This window comes from Lycorma delicatula, chromosome 7 (assembly GCF_047948215.1).
Source record: "Lycorma delicatula isolate Av1 chromosome 7, ASM4794821v1, whole genome shotgun sequence".
In the NCBI taxonomy this organism is placed as follows: Eukaryota; Metazoa; Arthropoda; class Insecta; order Hemiptera; family Fulgoridae; genus Lycorma; species Lycorma delicatula.
Genome location: NC_134461.1, coordinates 81,965,816 through 81,985,037, shown reverse-complemented (window position 1 = coordinate 81,985,037; position 19,222 = coordinate 81,965,816). Strand labels below are relative to the sequence as shown.

The 19,222-nt window shown below is 32.4% G+C and overlaps 1 protein-coding gene across 4 annotated transcripts in view; it reads left to right on the top strand.

The window, feature by feature from the left end:
• The window catches only part of mmm (missing minor mitochondria), a 129,172-nt gene that overhangs the window by 25,128 nt on the left and 84,822 nt on the right, over positions 1 to 19,222 (top strand). For 3 of the 4 annotated variants that reach the window (XM_075371445.1, XM_075371444.1, XM_075371442.1), the window contains exons 4-6: positions 3,002 to 3,192; positions 7,350 to 7,586; positions 14,872 to 15,033. In XM_075371445.1, coding sequence (XP_075227560.1) covers positions 3,109 to 3,192; positions 7,350 to 7,586; positions 14,872 to 15,033 — 483 coding nt within the window. In that variant the 5' untranslated portion in view covers positions 3,002 to 3,108. Of the gene's footprint in view, positions 1 to 3,001; positions 3,193 to 3,847; positions 4,004 to 7,349; positions 7,587 to 14,871; positions 15,034 to 19,222 lie in introns of those variants that run through there. The other variant, XM_075371443.1, reaches the window with a different exon arrangement.

Here is a 19,222-nt window from a genome sequence, read left to right as displayed (position 1 = left end):
TTGTCACCTATACTTTTCCTGATTGCTTCTCTTGGAAATGTAGATTTCCTAAGTTAAAATTGCTGTTAATTAAAAGAAAGATTTGTCACAATAGAGGAGACAAAAGAAAGTTTGCATATTCAAGTACATGTGATCCTCTAAAAAAGACTTTTTTCATTGTTGGAAATAAGTTTGGAAAAGTGTAATCAACCAATGATGATTGTAATTCAAGGCAGACAGTTTTCAAAAAGTTATATGTAAGCCTCACCCTAAAAAATAAATTAAAAAGTAATTTTGAGAAGTCATGTATAGAATGTTAAGAGCAAGAAATGTCAAAAGAAAGTTATCAATTCATGTATATTACAACTATACTGGCCCTTTTTCTTGTTGCATAGTAGTCAAATGTAAAATTGTATTGTTGATCTTTAAGTTTTGATTCTACAAAATTGTAATTCTTGATAGTAGACTGTGTATAAAAAAAAAAAAAAAATGGTGCTATGGTATCAAACATAGTTTTCTAATGGAAACTTATTAAAAATTTGAAGTTTTAAGGTTCTACAGGAATCATACACATTTTTTTTATGATGATTTAGATTAAGGTGATTGTTTGAAATAACATTTTTTAATCATTTACATCTTTTATTTTTTTACGTACTTTTTACTTTATCAGGCTGTGATGAATTGGCTTATGCTTCATTTTTTCAAGTACATATAGGCTAATCTCATATGCTAATTCACCATAAAAATAAAATAGTAGAATCCATAAATGTATTACCAAAATTTCAATTTTTATGAATAGGAAATGCCTATAAATTTATAAAAGTGTTGTTTGATTGATCTAACCATATAATTAAGGTGTATTTTGTATAAGGACTTTTCCCTTTGTGTTAAATGCCATCAAGGTTAATAACTAATTATAATAACTGTTTTGCCTGTTTAGTTAATCATTTAGTGAAATATAATTGTTTTGTGGAAAAAGACAGGTGATGTAACTATTAAAACATTTAAAAGTCTATTAAAAACTACTAAAAATCAGGATTATAATTTTTTGAAGTTACTAAATTGCCTTGTATGTAGGTAATTTTTTAAAGAGAAAAATCCTGTTTAAAAGTGGTATAATTTTCAAGTTAAAAATCGTATTCCTTGATTATTTACTGAAAAATTACTATGGTATGTATATTTTTCTTTACTATCTTTAATGATTGTGACACTCTTCTTGACATTGATTTATTATTTTTATTGTTTGGATGACAGGATTTGATGAATCATTTTGCATGATAACTTAGTTGGGAAATGAGATAATATTTTTTTAGTTGCTGTTAATCCTGAATCCATTTGTACTAGCAAGATATTTTACTCAACTAAATTAGTATCTTAAAGTATCTCCTAAAGGGATGATATTTGTTGCTTTTCCTTTATTAACAATTGCACACCTTCCAAACAGATTTTGCAAACTTTTTTTATAAGAATACGTCGTGCTACCCAAAAGTTCGGGGAATTTGAATTTCGCGCCCGAATAATTGCTGGTACGACCTGTTGCCGATAGATGTGGCTAACAGTACTCTTTGTGAATTAGTGTTCCAACAGCTGTTGACTTTCGTTCGGTTGTGTTTTACTGCTTCGGCGAAGTTCTAAATGGCAGATTTTAAAGAGCAAAGAACCTGCATCAAATTTTGCTTAATGCTTAATAAAACTGTTGCAGAAACCCATCGCATGCTTGTGGAAGCATTTGGTGACAATGCTATGAGTAAAAAAGTAACCTTTTTTATGGTACAAACGATTCAAATATGGACGAACGACAGTCAATGACGATGAGCGTTCAGGAAGACCATCAACAAGCCCAACAGCGGAAAACATCACGAAAGTGCGAGAGGCTATTGCTGCAGATCGTAGACAAACAATCCATGATGTTTGTGCAATCGTAGAAATGTCATATGGGTCCGTACAACGCATCTTATCGGACAATTTGAACATGAGACGCATTGCTGCAAAATTCGTATCGAGACTGTTGAACAGCGACCAGAAACAAAGTCGCGTAGCTGTCTGTAGTGAATTGAAAAATTCAGCAAGAGATTACCCTAACTTCATCTCACAACATCATAACGGTGATGAGACATGGGTGTACGGGTATGATCCTGAAACTAAGCAGCAGTCGTCGCAGTGGAAGTCGCCAAGTTCACCGTGCCCAAAAAAAGAACCCAAAGTTCGCAGCAACGTGAAGTCCATGATGATTGTTTTTTCGACATCAAAGGCATTATCCATAAGGAATTTGTTCCTCTTGGTCAAACTGTCAATGGGATGTTCTATTGTGAAGTTTTGAAGCGGTTTCGTGAAAGCATTAGGCGCAAACGTTCAGATCTGTGGGGCAACAACAGCTGGGTTCTGCACCATGACAACGCGCCCGGGCACACATCGCTAGCCGTTCGGAATTTCTTGGCTTCCAAAAAGACGGTAGTGATTCCCCACCCACCCTATTTGCTTGACCTTGCCCCGTGCGACTTTTTTCTCTTTCCGAAAATAAAATTTAAATTGAAAGACCGTCGTTTTAACACAATTGAGGAGATTCAGGAAGAAACGCAGAACGTGCTTTGAACAATTACACCTGCAGACTTCCAGGGATGCATGGAATCACGGGATAAACGCTGGGATCACTGTATCAATGCTCAAGGGGATTACTTTGAAGGAGACAGTGGAAATTATAAGTTATGGTAAGCTCTTTTATTTTTATGGTAAAATTCCCTGAACTTTTGAGTAGCATCTCGTACATAAAAGAAGCTTTAAACGGTTCATCTGACAAACTTGTGTAATTTACATTGATGAGAATGTGGATGAAGAAAGTCTTTATAAATTTAAAAAAAAGTTATTTAACATGGTATTTTTTATTATTCAGTTGATTTTATTCTTTACATATAAATATTCATGTTGTTCCTAATATCATGAACAAAAATTTTAAGATGTTTTGATTATTTACAAAACTTTTGCTGTAGGGCTTGATTATATTTACTTCTTGGCTGTCTTGCAGAGAAACTCAAAGTAGATGATATTATAATAACAAAGCTTTCACAACAAACTCAAAAGTTTATCGGTTGTGAAATTGGAAAAGATCTGAGTGTCGATAAAAACTGGTGTATGATCTCAAAAAAGAAAATGTTAAAAGATATTGAAATGTATGTAACAGAATCAGCATTTTATCCATTTAGGCCTCAGTTACAGGTAATGTATATTTTTTAATTTTAATTATTTTATTTGGTTGTCGAATTTGACTGTTGTTAATTAATGACCAGTTTTGTTTGACATTTGTAAACTGCTGGCATTGCTTAATGCCAGCAGTTTATTGAACAAATTTAATTTGTGTGAAACAATAGATCTTGCTGTATTTTAAATGATTTTTAAGAACTAGTTTTGTAACTATAAGTAATTCTTTATAATTAGTGTTTCCTACATTTTAGCCTACTTGAACTCTTTGATCCCAATAAGTTATTTGTCGTATTTAATAAAAATTTATCTTTTTATTCATTTACCATTGTTATATTTTAATAATATGTATTAATTTGTAAATTTATTTGTAATTTAATATTAATTAATATTTGTAATTAATATGTAATTTATTTGTGAATAATAAACAATATAAATAAAACATTGACAAAATAAATTATTCATTTGATAATTAATTATTCATTAACTGAATCATCAATTTAATTGCTAATTATGTCATTGATTACATTATAATCATTTAATACAAGAAATGTGAGGAATATGGCATAAGAGTAAACTTAAAGAAAACTGAAATATATGTACAGTCATAGGAAATAAGAATAAAAAAGGATGATGAAATGTAATGCCTGAAATGTGATTTTATATGGTACAGAACATGGGTCTGAGAAAAAAGATAAAAAAAAATACTAGAAATGATTAAAATGTGGATATGGAGAATGGAGAAGAGTGGATAGCATAAAAAATGCTGACTACAGTGGGAGAAAAAAGAAAAGTAATTGAATAAATAAGAAACAAGATAAAACACTGGGTAAGTAGAAAAAGTAGAAAAAAATTAGAAATTTTAAAATAATCTATTAAGGTGGAAGGAAACTGTAGACAAACTAATCGGCTGGTAGAGGATCGATTGGCTTGATGGTTGGATCATGGTCAAGAACTTATGAGATTGTGTAATTATCAATCTTTAATTTGTTGTTTTATTTTAATTGTTGTGATGTATTACTGTGATTACCATTACACAATAATACCATTATTACATTTAATAATTATTAAATTAATTATTAATTATTAAATTTATTACGTTTAATTACCATTATTACATAATATGATAATATTCTGTTGATGTATAGAAATAAGATTTATTGTAAGCAATCTGTGAAAATCATTGCTCAGTGAAAAAGATACTTTAATTGGAAAAATTTTTAAGCAGTGCTAAAGATGATTGAATCTATTCATTAAAATAAAAGAATAAAAAATTTAGTAAAACAATAGCATAAATTTTAATATAAAATATACAATATAAAATATAGGTTGTACCAAGAAGTTCTCCTGGGACTATATAATATATTCTACTTGTAAATAATGGAAAATGCTCATGTAAACATATGCCCTAAAATGCTTTGTTTGCAAATTATGGCTAGTGAAAAATTTTGCTCGGATTTCAGCTACCCTGGTAAAGTGAGTTCATACTGAAATTTTTAGAAAGTCAATTAATGGGCAGAATTACTGATTTCTTATGGTTTTTGACCTAAAAATCGAACAAAATACGTCCTAGAACTCTATTTACAGTAGTTTTTGAGAAATCATGGTGAAAACTAATAAATAGGGGTAAAAATCTTGTTTTTTATATTTGAGGTACAATAACTTTATTAAATGGGTATTTAACACATAAAACTTTTAAACAAAACATGTAAGGGATTTAATCCTGAACAAAATTATATAAGATAAGTTGAATAAAACAAAGAAAAGTTAGAAAAATTATTACATTTGTCAGAGAAGTATGATTTTAAAGTAAATAAAAACCAAATTTTTTTTAGGCAATGTGAAAAGTTGGTAAAAATAAAATTTACTGTTAAAAAATTAAAAACTGGAAATTACACAAGAATTTATAAAAATAAAAATTACTAAGATAATAATTTTTTTTATTAATTACAGAAATACAATAATTATTTGAAAAAAAAATAAAAATTTGGCAATAAAATAAGTGATAATAAATAAATAATTATTAATTATAATAATAATTATTTATTATGAATAATTATTATTATTTGGCAATAAATAATTATAAATAAATAATACTAATTTGGCACAGTTGATGAAGAATGCACAATACTGTATTAGTGGTTAAATCATTCTGTAAGGTACATTAAGTATACTGGTTACTTGAACTGTGCTGTCGTTTCTGTGAATTTTAGTTTGAATGTGGTCGGTTTGCCATTGAATTAATGCTGTAGTTATTTACAACAAAGGAATATGCTGATATGGTGTTCCTTTTCAGGTATGTGTAATGGTAATGGTACAGCTACTGCAGTAGAATATGAGATACGTTTTCTGAATCGTAGGCTTCCAGACCCTAAAACAATTAGTGACTTTTCACAATCTTTGGGAAACGGTTCACTACTTAATATTTGTACCAGCTATGAACGATCTGTCCAAGGTGACACTTTAAAGTGGATTGGAGTTTTGCATTTGATTGGTTAGAGAACACGTAAACAAAAGTTTAGCCTCATCATAAACAGTCAATTCAACATTTACACCCAGGAGACGATCCACTTCACTTTGAGTTCTGTAACTGGTGGAATACAAATCAACAACTCTACAAGTTTTGTTTGCTGACTAGACAACTTTCACTTGAGATAGTTTTAACAACTTATGCAATGAGCATACACGGTCAGAAATAAATCCTCAAGAAACCATGGAAGGCAATTTTCAACACTGATTTAGTGTCAATATATGGTACGGCCTTCTTCACAATCAGCTGTTTGGACTGTTCATATTACCTGGCTGCTTAAATGGAGTTCTTCTTCTTCAAGAGGAATTACTACAGCTGCTTGGAGATGTTACTCTAATGCCGAGACGCAAAGTATACTTCCAGCATGATGGCATGCCTCCCCATTTCTTTTATACTGTTTGCCACTCGCTTAAAACATTTCCCAGAGAAATGGATTGGTTATTGAGGCCCACATTCCTGGCCACCAGGATTGCCTGATGTAACACCTTTAGATTTTTTCATGTGGGGATGGCTGAAAAATACTATATACAAAACAAAAAATACATTCTCGTGAGGAATTAATCGTCAGCATTATGGATGTGGCTGAGCAACTTAAGAACAGTCCTGAAGAACTAAAAAGAGCAACAAAAGCTGTACAGAAGCATGTCAAGAAATGTGCTGAAAATTATGGGCTCAGTTTTTATGAACTGGTGTATATAAAATGCACTTTGGTCTACTGCTTCTAAATAAAATTCAAATTTTTCTAATCTTTCTTTATTTTATTCAACTTAACCTTCACAAATTTTTTCAGAGTTAAATTCTCTGCAAGTTTTGTTTAAAAGTTTTATGTCTACATTACCCATTTAACAGTATTATTTATGCCAAACATAAAAACAGAGTTTTTTTGCTTCAATTTATTGATTTGCACCCCAGATTTCTCAAACTATACTGTAGATACAGTTAGGGACCTATTTTATTTGATTTTTTCATGTCTAAAACCATAAGAAATCACTAATTCTGCCCCTTAACATACTAAAAATTTCATTTGATCTCATTTCACTAGGGTAGCTGAAATCTTTCACTAGCTGTAACTCACAAATGAACCATTTTAGGACATATATTTATATGAACTTTGCTATTATTTTCATGAGTAAAGTAGGTTATGGAAGTCCTGGTAGAACTTCGTAATACTCTGTATATAATTTTATGTACAGTGTATATTCTTTTAACAAGAATAGTTAACAATTTTTTATAGCACTTTTATAGATAACTGTACTCTTTTGCTTTCAATATTATTAAAAATATAAAAAATTGTGTTATTGATGCTTGTCAATGATAGCATTCCCCAGTGATAAAATGGAAATATCATTAATTCCACATTAGTAATATATTAATGTGGATGACTGAAGTAAGTAAATGGTATAAAAAAGTCTGTTTTGCTTTTGACCACCTGTGTGTTCATATAGGTCTCCAATTAATTTAGATTTAAATTTTATATTCTAGAATGAATCTCGGCATTACCCATAACAGATTTCTGCCACTTTTTGTGCTTCCATCACTCTTGTGCTTGTGCACTTGCATGTATGTACAGAGAAAGTGAGTTCTCTCTCAAAAAGACTTTCTGAATAACTACTATATGATTCATTTGTTTAATATTTGATTATAGGAATATGCAGGAGATAATATTTTAATGGGATACATTCCATTTGGAGGAAAACCTGATGAATATTTGATTTGTCTTACCATTGATGGTAGGGACACAGTTATAAAAAAATTGAGAAAATTAAGAGAAAGCTGTATGGTAAAAATTGGAAAACTCAAATTTCTTGAACCTGGGAAATGGAAATCATTAGGTAGTGAAAAAGAAATTGAAGAATTTTATTACCATAACACACGTCCTCTGGTATATATATATTTATTTAATTTTTCTCTTTAAATTGATTTTCTCTCTTTCATTTATTTATTTTGTTATATTTTTTTTAAGAAAAGAGAACAAAATTGTGTGATTATCAACTAGAAGGGAAACAGAACAAAAAATATTATTTAGGAAGAATAGAAACAAGTTAGAAATTTTACATACCTGATTAGTTTCATATATAAAAACATATGTTATATCCATGATGTGATGTTAGATTATGATTGGGAAAACCTTTCATTGATAAGAAGCAACTGCAATGTGTCAAGGGCAATAAAGAGCTAAATGAAATTAAGTGAATAAGTCTCTTTCTTTTGCTTCTTACTGAAGATACTGGTAGTGTAAATTTGATGCTTTAGTTTTGAGATGATTTGAAACACTAGAGAATGTGATAAAAAATCAAACATGGCTTGTAGTTGGTTTATTCATTTAAAATTATGTTTTTCAGTTGATCGTATTTCACACTTTAAGAAGTGTTTAGTTTAGAACAGTTGAAATCTTGAGGCCCTTTGATTAAATTAACCACAATTATTGATTATTTAACCATGATCATTGATTAATTTAACCATAATTATGCACACACACTACACATTATTCCAACTTTTATTACAGCCACTTCCATCAAAATAGTGACTTGTATGATATGGATTATGATAAAAACTATGACTGGAGTTTCAAAAAAAGCCTTTCCACTTGTTAAAAAAGAATTTCAAAACTGGCTTACATTATTTTAGACCCACCGGGTTGGTCTAGTGGTTAACGCGTCTTCCCAAATCAGCTGATTTGGAAAGAGAGTTACAGCGTTCAAGTCCTAGTAAAGCCAGTTATTTTTACACGGATTTGAATACTGGATCGTGGATACCGGTGTTCTTTGGTGGTTGGGTTTCAATTAACCACACATCTCAGGAATGGTCGAACTGAGAATGTACAAGACTACACTTCATTTACACTCATACATATCATCCTCTGAAGAATTATCTAAACGGTAGTTACCGGAGGCTAAACAGGAAAAAGAAAGAAAGAAAGGCTTACATTATTTTATTTTCTAAAAATTTAATTTTTTCATACAAACAAGTAAAACAAATAAAATATTTAGGATGACTCAATGCAATGTTTTATAAATATTTAAGGTGAAGATTGTATTATTATATACAGAGTGGTGCAAAAGTCACTTGACACTAGGTAAAAAATAATTATGGATAGAAAAAAATTATAGCAGAATGCAGTATACAATAATTTTGGTTCATGATGTTTGTATTACAAAATGTTAGTAATTCAGCTGTGTCAAGTTGGCAATACAACGACAAACACAACTAACTTTCTAGATTTGTATCTCAGTATATTGAAGTGAGCTGTAGTGTTGGATTTGGTTTTCTGTATTGATTAGTTGTAACGTTGTTAATGAAAGAAGAAAGGATTTTCGCTTTAAAAACTTTTTATAAAAGTGGTGCTACTGGAGTTATTAAGAGTGGGGTAGACATTTTACATCAAACCTTCCCTCTAGACAAAGTGTACAACATACGAGATAAATTTAAACAACATTGATCTGTTATGGGTGCACCTTGACCTGCCCCTACCCAATAACAGTCACAACAGAGGAAAATGATTTGTGTGCATGTTTAGCAGTGATGCAAAGTTGATGAAAATCAAGAAGATGATTAGCAGCCTCTAAGCTGGAGTTATCACGAAGGTCTGTACAATGAATGTTACATAAATATAAATTGAAGATAACTCAGATCAACGTCTTTTGTTAATTGATGCTTAATGAACAGAAACAAAATCCGGAGTTATTCATTAGAATTGTGTGGTCTGATGAGGCCAATTTTAAGTTAAGTGGACAAGTTAATATACATAACTGCAGTTACTGGCATACTGAAAACCAACATCTTTTGTTAGAGCAACTCGATCAACCAGGTATGAGTGTCATCTTTTGGCTTACTCAGACCGTACTTTTTTGAAGGAACAGTGACAGGAGGTAAATACTTGGACATGCTTAAGAATTACTTGGAACCAGGACTCATGGTATGTGAGACATATTCAAGAAATTTACTTCTAACATGGTGGCACTTCACCACATTTCGCCACTGCTGTCTGCGGTTATTTGAATGAAACGTTTGGCAGAAGAGTGATTGGTCAACGGGCAGATATTGATATGCCTCCATGCTTGACTGTCCCCTGTTTTTTTGGGATAATTTATGACCACGCTGGAAGACTGAGCGCAGGCCTTGTCAACTGCAGAGGGCTGTATGGACATGCAAAACTGAAAGATTTCTGTGCTCAAGACAAGGTATATGCTTCTCAAGGGTGCAGACAAATTATTGTACAGTTGTAAGACCCATATTAAGTATAAAGTCCTGTGTAATCTGCCGAGTCTGAGTTCATAAGTACCTAAGTGTTTTTTTGAAGAGAAGTTGCTATTTAGCAATCACATTAAGCAAGTAGTGGCGGACGTCATCTCAGTGATACACAAACTTAGGAGAATTGTTCAGAAGGATTACGGGCTGTCGGGCCATCATTTGTACATGGTGTTCCAAGGTATCTTCGAAAGTATGATGTAGCATCCGCATAGGATGGAAAGAAATAGAGCATTTATTCAAGATTTAAGGAGTGCTCAGTGCAGAGCCTTAATTATATGCACTGGTGCTTTTAAAACAATCTCTTATGAGACTACCACCGTAGTTGGAAAGGCTCTCCCAATTGATTTAGTGGTGAAAGTTTGGGTGGCCATGTGGAGATTGTAAAGAGGCAGGGAGGCCGAGGTATTTGGGATGCGGTTTCAAGCTGGGCCTGTACCGGAGTGGAACGATGAACACAATGCATCGGTTCTAAATTTTGAACAGTTTTCCATCTCCTGCCTGCGGAGGAAGCTTTACACCTCGCGATGGAAGCATGGCAGCAAGAATGGCATGCTATGACAAAGGAGGGTTCTTGTATAAGTTCATGCTGGACTTGGGGGGATGGTACACCTCTAGTTTGTTTTTTTAAGGGCAAGAGGAGCCTAGGTGCTCTCCAACCATGTTAATTTGAACCAACGTTTGTTTCGATTCTGCCTGGCAACTGATGAGCTGTGCATCTGTGGGGAGGTCCAATTGAATGTACAGATGTTTGACTGCCCCACTCTTGGGGGGGGGGGGGGGGGGGCAGAACTTGGGATCACCCTGAAACTTAGAGGTCAAGGGGAAAATTGGCCACTCAAAAGTGGTAAGTCAATGTGGTGAGAGCTGCATTGTTGGACCATGTGGAAGTTCCTTGATGCGGTTGCATTGTTCAACCGGCATCAGTAGTTTAAGGGGTAAAAGACTCTTACCGTGTTGCTGTAGGAAGCTACCCTTCAGAGATGGGTTGATGCTAGCTGAATATAGCTCCAAGCACTATAATATGGTGGACAGGTACTTGCTGGCATTCAGCAACCTAGGCGTGGCAGAGAATTGCTGTCTTGACGATGTAAATTTATTATTGAGTGTCATGTATATATTTTTAGTAGTTGACGGCTCATGATGAGGCGGCTCGTTGTAGTAGCACGCTGTAGAGCAGCACAATTGTCAATCAGTACACAACATTTTGTTCAGTATTGTCACTCAACATCCCAGTTGCTAAGCCATTGTAAAAAGATTGGACTAGTCATCCAAGCATTTTTATTAGAAACCTATAATGTACCGGCAAACTGTTCATTCTAAGTCACTTAAAACAATGAGGCTTGGAACCCTTTACAATTGACAAGTTTTTGTTTTGTCACTTCCTTACATATTAGCAGAACAAAACACAGTAACGCAGTCCATAGATTTTTTGGATCCAGACAACACTTAATGTTTATAGCACAAGGACCGATCCGATGTAGCATGGTAATACAGTCCTGTTTCATCGGTGCTGTAAATGTAGTCAGCAACCCAACCCCCATAAGGGAAGACACCACCCACCTTGTGATAATGGGCTTTAATAGAGGTTGTATTTTGACCCTTTAACTGATTACATCTCACAGTCATAAGCCAGGCCTCAGATGGAATGCCACCAATGTAAGTGGTCTACTGAGGCATTTTAAACTCAGCCTTTGCCGTTGTTGTAGGCTTCTTTTGGAGACATCTTCTCTATTCTGTCCTACATCATTGCCTTCTGAACTAACAGAGTTTGCGGAAGCAACGAACCCCGCGCCTAGTTCACACTATATCTGACTACAGTACTACAGCATAACACAGAATGTGTTGATCAACTGGTAATTTAAACCTAGTTCCTTAAACCCATACCTAAACCTCCAGGACCACCATTAGGTATTGCTTCAGAGAATGAGATGAATGATTTGTAGTGTGTGAAAATGCCATGCCTAACTGGGATTCGAACCTGGGACCTTCAGATGAAACACCGAGACACTACCACTCTACTGCAGAGATTGGCAATAGTTTATTATTTTTTTGTATAAATAGGCTTACAGATTAAAATAATAATTAGTTTATTAATCTTTTATTTAAATTTGAAAGCTATTTTATAAAAAAAAACAAAAATCAACTGAACTATAGGAGTAGATTGACAAATTTTTATGCCATGTGATATTATGTGTGATAGAAGTTCCTAAAATAATAATCACTGGGTATTAGTATGGTGTAAAATTTCATAATGGTACTATACAACAATGAATCTCCAAAAAAATGAGTTCATTTTCTACATAGGTGGAAAAATTAAAATCAGTCTGCTGCAAAAGGCCCATCTAGTTTGGCATGATTTGATAAATAAATTAAAGAAATTAAAACACAAGATTTAAATACTAACATTAATTAAGGACTTATTTTTACAAAAAAAAAATGAGTGCTCTGCTCTGTAGTGCATTTTTGTTTGTTTGATTAATCATACAGAATGATACCTGAAGCTAAACATTACAGTCAATCTTTGATAAAAATTGAGTATTCATCATGGGTAGGGATTTTTTTCATCAACTTCATTCTTCAAGTAGCCCTGCAAATCACAAGTAGACATATTGCTGGTTGTTAGTTCTTCTGTAAAAACTTAGTTACCTAAGCCAGTGCAGTGAAGTGCAATTCTTGTGACTCCATCTTGTTGAAAGAAGCAGCAGTCTAGTATAAAATAAAATCTGTATAAAAGTAACTGCCTTTTCAAATCCTAGTAAAGGCAGTTACTTCTATACAAGTAATACTGCCTTTGAATACTAGATCATGGATACCAGTGTTATTTAGTGGTTTGGTTTCAATTAATCACACATCTCAGGAATGGTCAACCTGAGACTGTACAATACTACATTTCATTTACATTCATACATACCATCCTCATTCATTCTCTGAAGTAATACCTTATGGTGGTTCTGAAGAAAAAAGTGAAGCAGTCAAGTTCACAATCAGTAGTAATATGAGTGTAGAAAATAAGATAAACTCCTTTATTTAACAGTCATGTCTAAAAATATTGGCCCTCTGCAATATGATTACTAAACAAGCATACATACATTGATTTTGTCTTCATGAAGTAATTTCTCAAATAACTGTTAACTGAGGACTGGTAGTGGATGTTTTGCAAATTGACATGTCTAGATGGAACCACTGCTTCATCAGTCATAAAATACAGCAATGGGGGTCTTATTTACCAATAGCAATTTTATCGAGAAACCAGCTAAAATAATTTAAAGGTTTTAGTATGTTCCTTAGGGAACAAGATAGATGACACTGTCTTTAATTTAATGATCACAGAATCTTATGACAATGTATATTTCACACCACTTTATCAGAATTTGTGCATACATCTTTTTGTACTTGCAGAAATTTTTTGTTGAATATTAGCTGCAGTATTTCATTTTGCATTTGCAGTTGACATTGTTGTATGCCATTTTTTAACCAAATCTTCTATGCTACTCTACTAGCTGGCATTAGGAAAGTTTTTTGTGAATATTTCACATATTTTTTTTAAAGAGTCCTGAACACACAAGTTTTGACTCAACAATCCTTTTCTGTACATAATAAGTTAGATATAGGAAGAGTTTTTGTCTGAAACCTTTGATGTTAGCAGAAGGTGCAGGGATTGCGCTTCCGCAAATTGGTTAATTTGATAGCTGAGAGTTGTAAGTTGTAGGTGGTCGTGGTTGGAAGAAGCCATACAAAGGTAACAGTAGGTATTGTAAGAACACTGAAGGAAATGTCTGCTGAGGCATTTGCATCAGTGACGTCCTGACAGAGGCCAAACTGATGAGTATGTTGTGTTATCAAGATGTAAAAAATGAACTCTGGTAAAGAGGAGGGGTTGGTATGGCAACTGTGATCATCAATATAGTTGGTCAGGTTGCACAAAATAAGGGACTTTGAAAAACACAATTACAAAACAAAATGTACTGTACTGAAACATGAACAGTATAACAACGTAGATCAATATAAAGGATTAGTAACAGAAGCAACTGATAATAGTGCTAGTACTAATAATAGTGCTACAGTTGAAATACAAGTGGCAAAAATAAATGACAATGTGGCATTGATTTTAAGTTGTTTACACTGTATAATTTAGAGATAAAAACATTAAGTAAATTTTTAAAATCTTGAAATTGCACATTGCTTCTAATAAATAAATCCAGCTGATCTACAGCAGTATGATATTTAATTTTATAATAATAATACTCAACGTATGTTTACTTCGCTTTTAAATTATTGAAAAAAATGTAAAATATTTTGAATAATTTTGTAATAGTTTTCTAATATGAGTATTACAACAGAAACTATTCATTGGGTCAGAACCAGATGAATAACTCCAAAAATGAGATTTTTAAGTTTCAACTCAAATGTAATTTTTCATGCTCTTCTTATTTGTTTTTTTTTTTTAATGAAATTAACTTTAGTTATTTTTTCAAAATAAGTTTTTGATATTATATTATTTGGAAAGATTGACATTTATGAGGGACAGAAATCTAAAATCCACTAAATTTATATGACTTAACGGAACTTCGTTTTGACTCAGAATATCTCAATTCTATGCAAGAACAAGAATATATATATATTTTTTTTGAAAGAGGGATTACTTTCAATATTTATCACATAAAAGTAATACTTATAAGTTATGTAGAAATTTATAATTTTCCTCTGATATACTTTAAGAATTTGTTAGGTTTTTCTCAAATTGAGCTTATTCTTAAAAAAAAACCCTTATACTAAATATAAGTCAATTTCTATTTGGGATTAAAAGTAATAATTTAAAATTATATTTTCTTGATTTGTGTGATTTTAAAATAATTAACATTTGTTATATCTTTTGTCTCTTAACAAAATTAATTTTTAGTTTTTTCTTAATACAGATGAATTTAGAATGGGTAACAAAACTGTCTCTTCGCAATGTCGATTTACCTAAATTTCAAGATTTTGATGCTGGAACTCATCGAATGACGTACAACTCAATACATTTTACTGGTGAAAAACCTGAACTGATTTACCGAATGACAATTGAACAAGGAGTTCAAGTGAGTATTTATTATTATTATTATTATTACTGCAGAAGAGTGTGTAGATAAGCCAGAATGTTAGCCATTTTTGCAAAATTTAACCATGTTAAGCTATATGGATTATTGTGCACTCCTGAATAACTAGTTGAGTCTGATCAGTTTTGCATTGGAATGCCAGAAATTGTCTGACTAGATTTCAGTAATGTCCAATCTGAATTATAGGGCTCAGGTATAGACATTTTTTTTGAATTTTTTTGTATGTATTTCGCACTTACACTCAAGTGTCTTATTCAAATATGATGTGTTCTGAAAACTCTTTGTAAGACTGATAGACTGAGGACACACTCAAACTGGGTTTATTCATGACCTGGGATGTTTAGGAGTAGACTTATGGTTAAAAATACTTGTGGAATGTTCTATGTCCAGTAATGAGGTGGACCTTCCTCAAGCTACCCCTAACTAATCAGGGTTTGAGGGGTTTGTCATCTGTTCTCTTTTTCAGACTTTTCTAGAATATTTATGCCAGATACTATAGAGTTTATTGTTGACCTGATGCTGATTGAAGAGAGAGAGTGAAGCAGAGCTTGATAGCACTTCCATATGAATTCAGAATTAAATTGATATCAGCTCTATGCTCAAAAGGGCACCAGACTCTCAATTTATGTGAAGAAATGCTTGCCTCTAGAGCCTACGGTACTGGGTCAGAGTATCACTGTAGATGAAGAAATGCTCCCTCTAGAGCCCATTGTACTTCTTATTAATATCAAATAAAATAGCCCAAATTTTGACCTGAAAGCCAAAATCAGAAATATTTTGGTTAGACACCACATACTGTAGCCCCTGCCATTAATCCTAGAACTATGTGAAGTGTAGAGATTTATAAACATGCCAAATGTACTCTGGTCAGGAGAATCTGTATTTCAAGACTTAACTGTAGCAGTAAGGCCTCTGTCATTCCTGATCATGATTTCCACTGTGGCTTGAAGTAGCCGAGTAGGCAGAAATCATAAAACTATTTTCCAGTTCCCAAACAGACTTACAGCAGCCTTGATTATACCTGAGAGTGAAAGTGTGTCTGAGAGAAATTTACCCACAATTTCGGTCCAGAAAGTTGTATCATAATAAGAAAAAATTATAGGTAAAGACCTTTGCATACAAGGTGTGTGAGAAAAGTAATGAGATTGATAACACTGCGAGCGATCTGGCAACGCTGTGTCTACCGGTCTGTGCTAGACTGGTTTGTTCATTCCTTCTACATGCTCAGTATGAGTTTCAACTACGTTCAGCCAAAACATTATTTTTGACAGCGCCATCAGTGAAGTTGTGTGTTATGAAAATGGAGCATCGAAATTTACAGCAAGGTTGTGCAATCAAATTTTGCGTTAAACTTGGGGAATCCGCGAATGTGACCTTTGAAAAGTTGAAAAAGACCTGTGGGGAACATTGCTTATCAAGAGAACAAGTTTTCCACTGGTACAAATCATTTTTGGAATGCTGAGAACATGTTGAAGATCACCTCGCTCAGGAAGACCTCCAACTTCAAAATCTGACAAAAACGTTGAGCGTGTGAGGGTTCTTGTGAGATCAGACTGTCGTTTAACAATAAGGATGACAAGTGAACAGTTAAATTTAACTTTCACCATACATCAAATTTTGACAAATGATTTGAACATGCGAAAGGTTTGTGCGAAATTGGTGCCGAAAAACCTCACAACGGAACAGAAGGACAATCAAAGAAACGTGTGCGTTGATCCTCTTGTGAGGATTGACAATGAGCAAGAATTCTGGATATTTGAGTACGATCCTGAAACAAAGCGGCAAAGCAAAGAGTGGCATACTCCGTCATCTCCTCGACCAAAAAAATGTTGAATGAGCAAATCAAAGATCAAAACCATGCTGATTTGCTTTTTTGACAGTAGGGGTATCGTGCATAAAGAATTTGTTCCTCCAGGACAAACTGTCAACCAAGTGTTTTACAAAGGTGTCCTTGAAAGGCCCAGGAAAAGTGATTCGCGTGAGATCAGACATTGCCCTGTGCCACACGGTCATTTCCATCACGGAATTTTTTATCTCAAAATGCATTCCTATGGTTCCTGAACCCCTCTATGCACCTGATTTGAGTCCTTGTGACTTTTTCCTTTTCCCAAAATTGAAACATGTCTTAAAAGGACGTCATTTTAAAACTCTGGAGAAAATTCAAAAGACTGTGACCGATCAGTTAAAAGCCCTACCAGTTGAAGCCATCCAACGCTGTTACCAGGAGTGGGAACAATGACTCTGCTGGTGTGTAGCTGTCCAAGGAAACTACTTTGAAGGGGATAATATTGTTGTTTGAGAAAAATAAAAACTTTGGTAAAAAGTCAGTCTCATTACTTTTCTTACACACCTCGTATATGTATTAATAATATTTATTAAAAAAAACAGCTATCAAAACATAACAAAATAACTACCTTACAACCAATACATAATAAGTCCTCAAAGAGTGAAAAAATACACGTGAAGTATTCTATATAAAAAAATACATGTACACTAATAATATCACTGAAAATATTACTAAAAAAATCTCATTTGTTACAGTTATGACATGATTACATGCATGAAAGTTCCACTGTGCCTATCATTTTTAAGCAGCTACAAAATCATTTTAAATATACCACAATATTACACGTGCTTGTGATAATGTAAAAAAAAAAAACAATTAAAAAATTAACCCTATTACTATTACTATAAATTTTACTTTTGCAGAAGCTTTGAGTGTGGTAAATTAACAAATAAAAGTACCTTAATTACTATCCAAATACTTTGAGTAGGATTGAAAGTTCACCTTTTTATCAAAATAAATGTTATTTATGGTTTCATTTTTTACTGTTAAAGAGGAAATGGCTACTTAGCTTCTAAACCTTTTTTTAATTACTAATTTTTGGGCAAATTACTCAAGTTTGCTTTAAGATTACATTAGAATCTTTAATTTAAGATGAACTTTTTAACATTAGACCATTCAATATGCACTTCATTCACTAGTTCAGTTTTTTCTGCTACTGCTGTATAGGTAAGTGTCTGTGAACTGTGCTATCATGTTATCATGTTGCTGAGTTGCAATATAGAAGATGCTGTCCTGGGGCTACAAGAGTAATAAAGATCTCATTGTAGCACCATATATAGAACCAGAATAGACAATTAATATACATACACTGTTTCTGATCAACATAAATCAGGATAAACCATCTATCCCAAGATAAGCATGTTGTTAATATTCATTACCCATTTATTTTTTACCAATTAGAAGTTTTCTTTTGTGGAGGAGATTATAAAATTATTTATCACCTTACTTGTCATTCTTGTAGAAAAGGCTATGTTTATGTTTGGATGAATTCGGCTATTGGAGTAATTTTAAAATAAAACTATTTTCAAATACGTTTTTCCTTTCGTAGGTATTAAAATATTGGGCTAGAATCAGAATAGTTCGGAGTTAATAGAAATTAAGATTACTACATCAGATGTGTAAACTCATATCATATATTAAAAATGTTAGGAGATGTTTTTAAATAATTGAAAGAACAAATATGTTATTAGAAAATTGATTCTGTGTCATTTGATTTTTTTTGTTTGCTATTAAGAATCCATTATTTGATTTTCATATTTTCTATTTTTAAAATGAGGCTTCATAAATGTTGTGTTGAGAATGAATTACCTACTTAAATTAATTAGTAACTTGAATGAATGTATAGTTAGTTGACTTATTATTCATAATAATTATATTATTATTTATATTTTATATTATGAATAATGTTAGTCTTACAATCTCTGCTCTGCCATTTGAAGACCTAATTAAATAAAAATGTTTATGGAACTTATTTAGTTTAAAAATTAAAATATAATATTTATAAATTTGTCATTTAACTTACATAAACTTTGTTAGAATGCTAGAATAAAATAAGTTTGTCATAAACTTTGTTAGAATAAACTTGTCATTTAACTGAAAAAAATACTAAAGTCAATTATGACATTATAATTATTATGAAATTTAAAATATAACAAAAAACAGATCTTGAACCAAGTAGCAGAACCAACTGTAATCCAGTTTCAGATATTAGATTAAAATAATATATTTGACTATAACAGTAAAAAATAATGCAATAAAACCCTGCTAATATGGACCAAAAGTGTTAGAAGTTATTTTAAATTGTTAAGTTTAAAGAAAATCAAA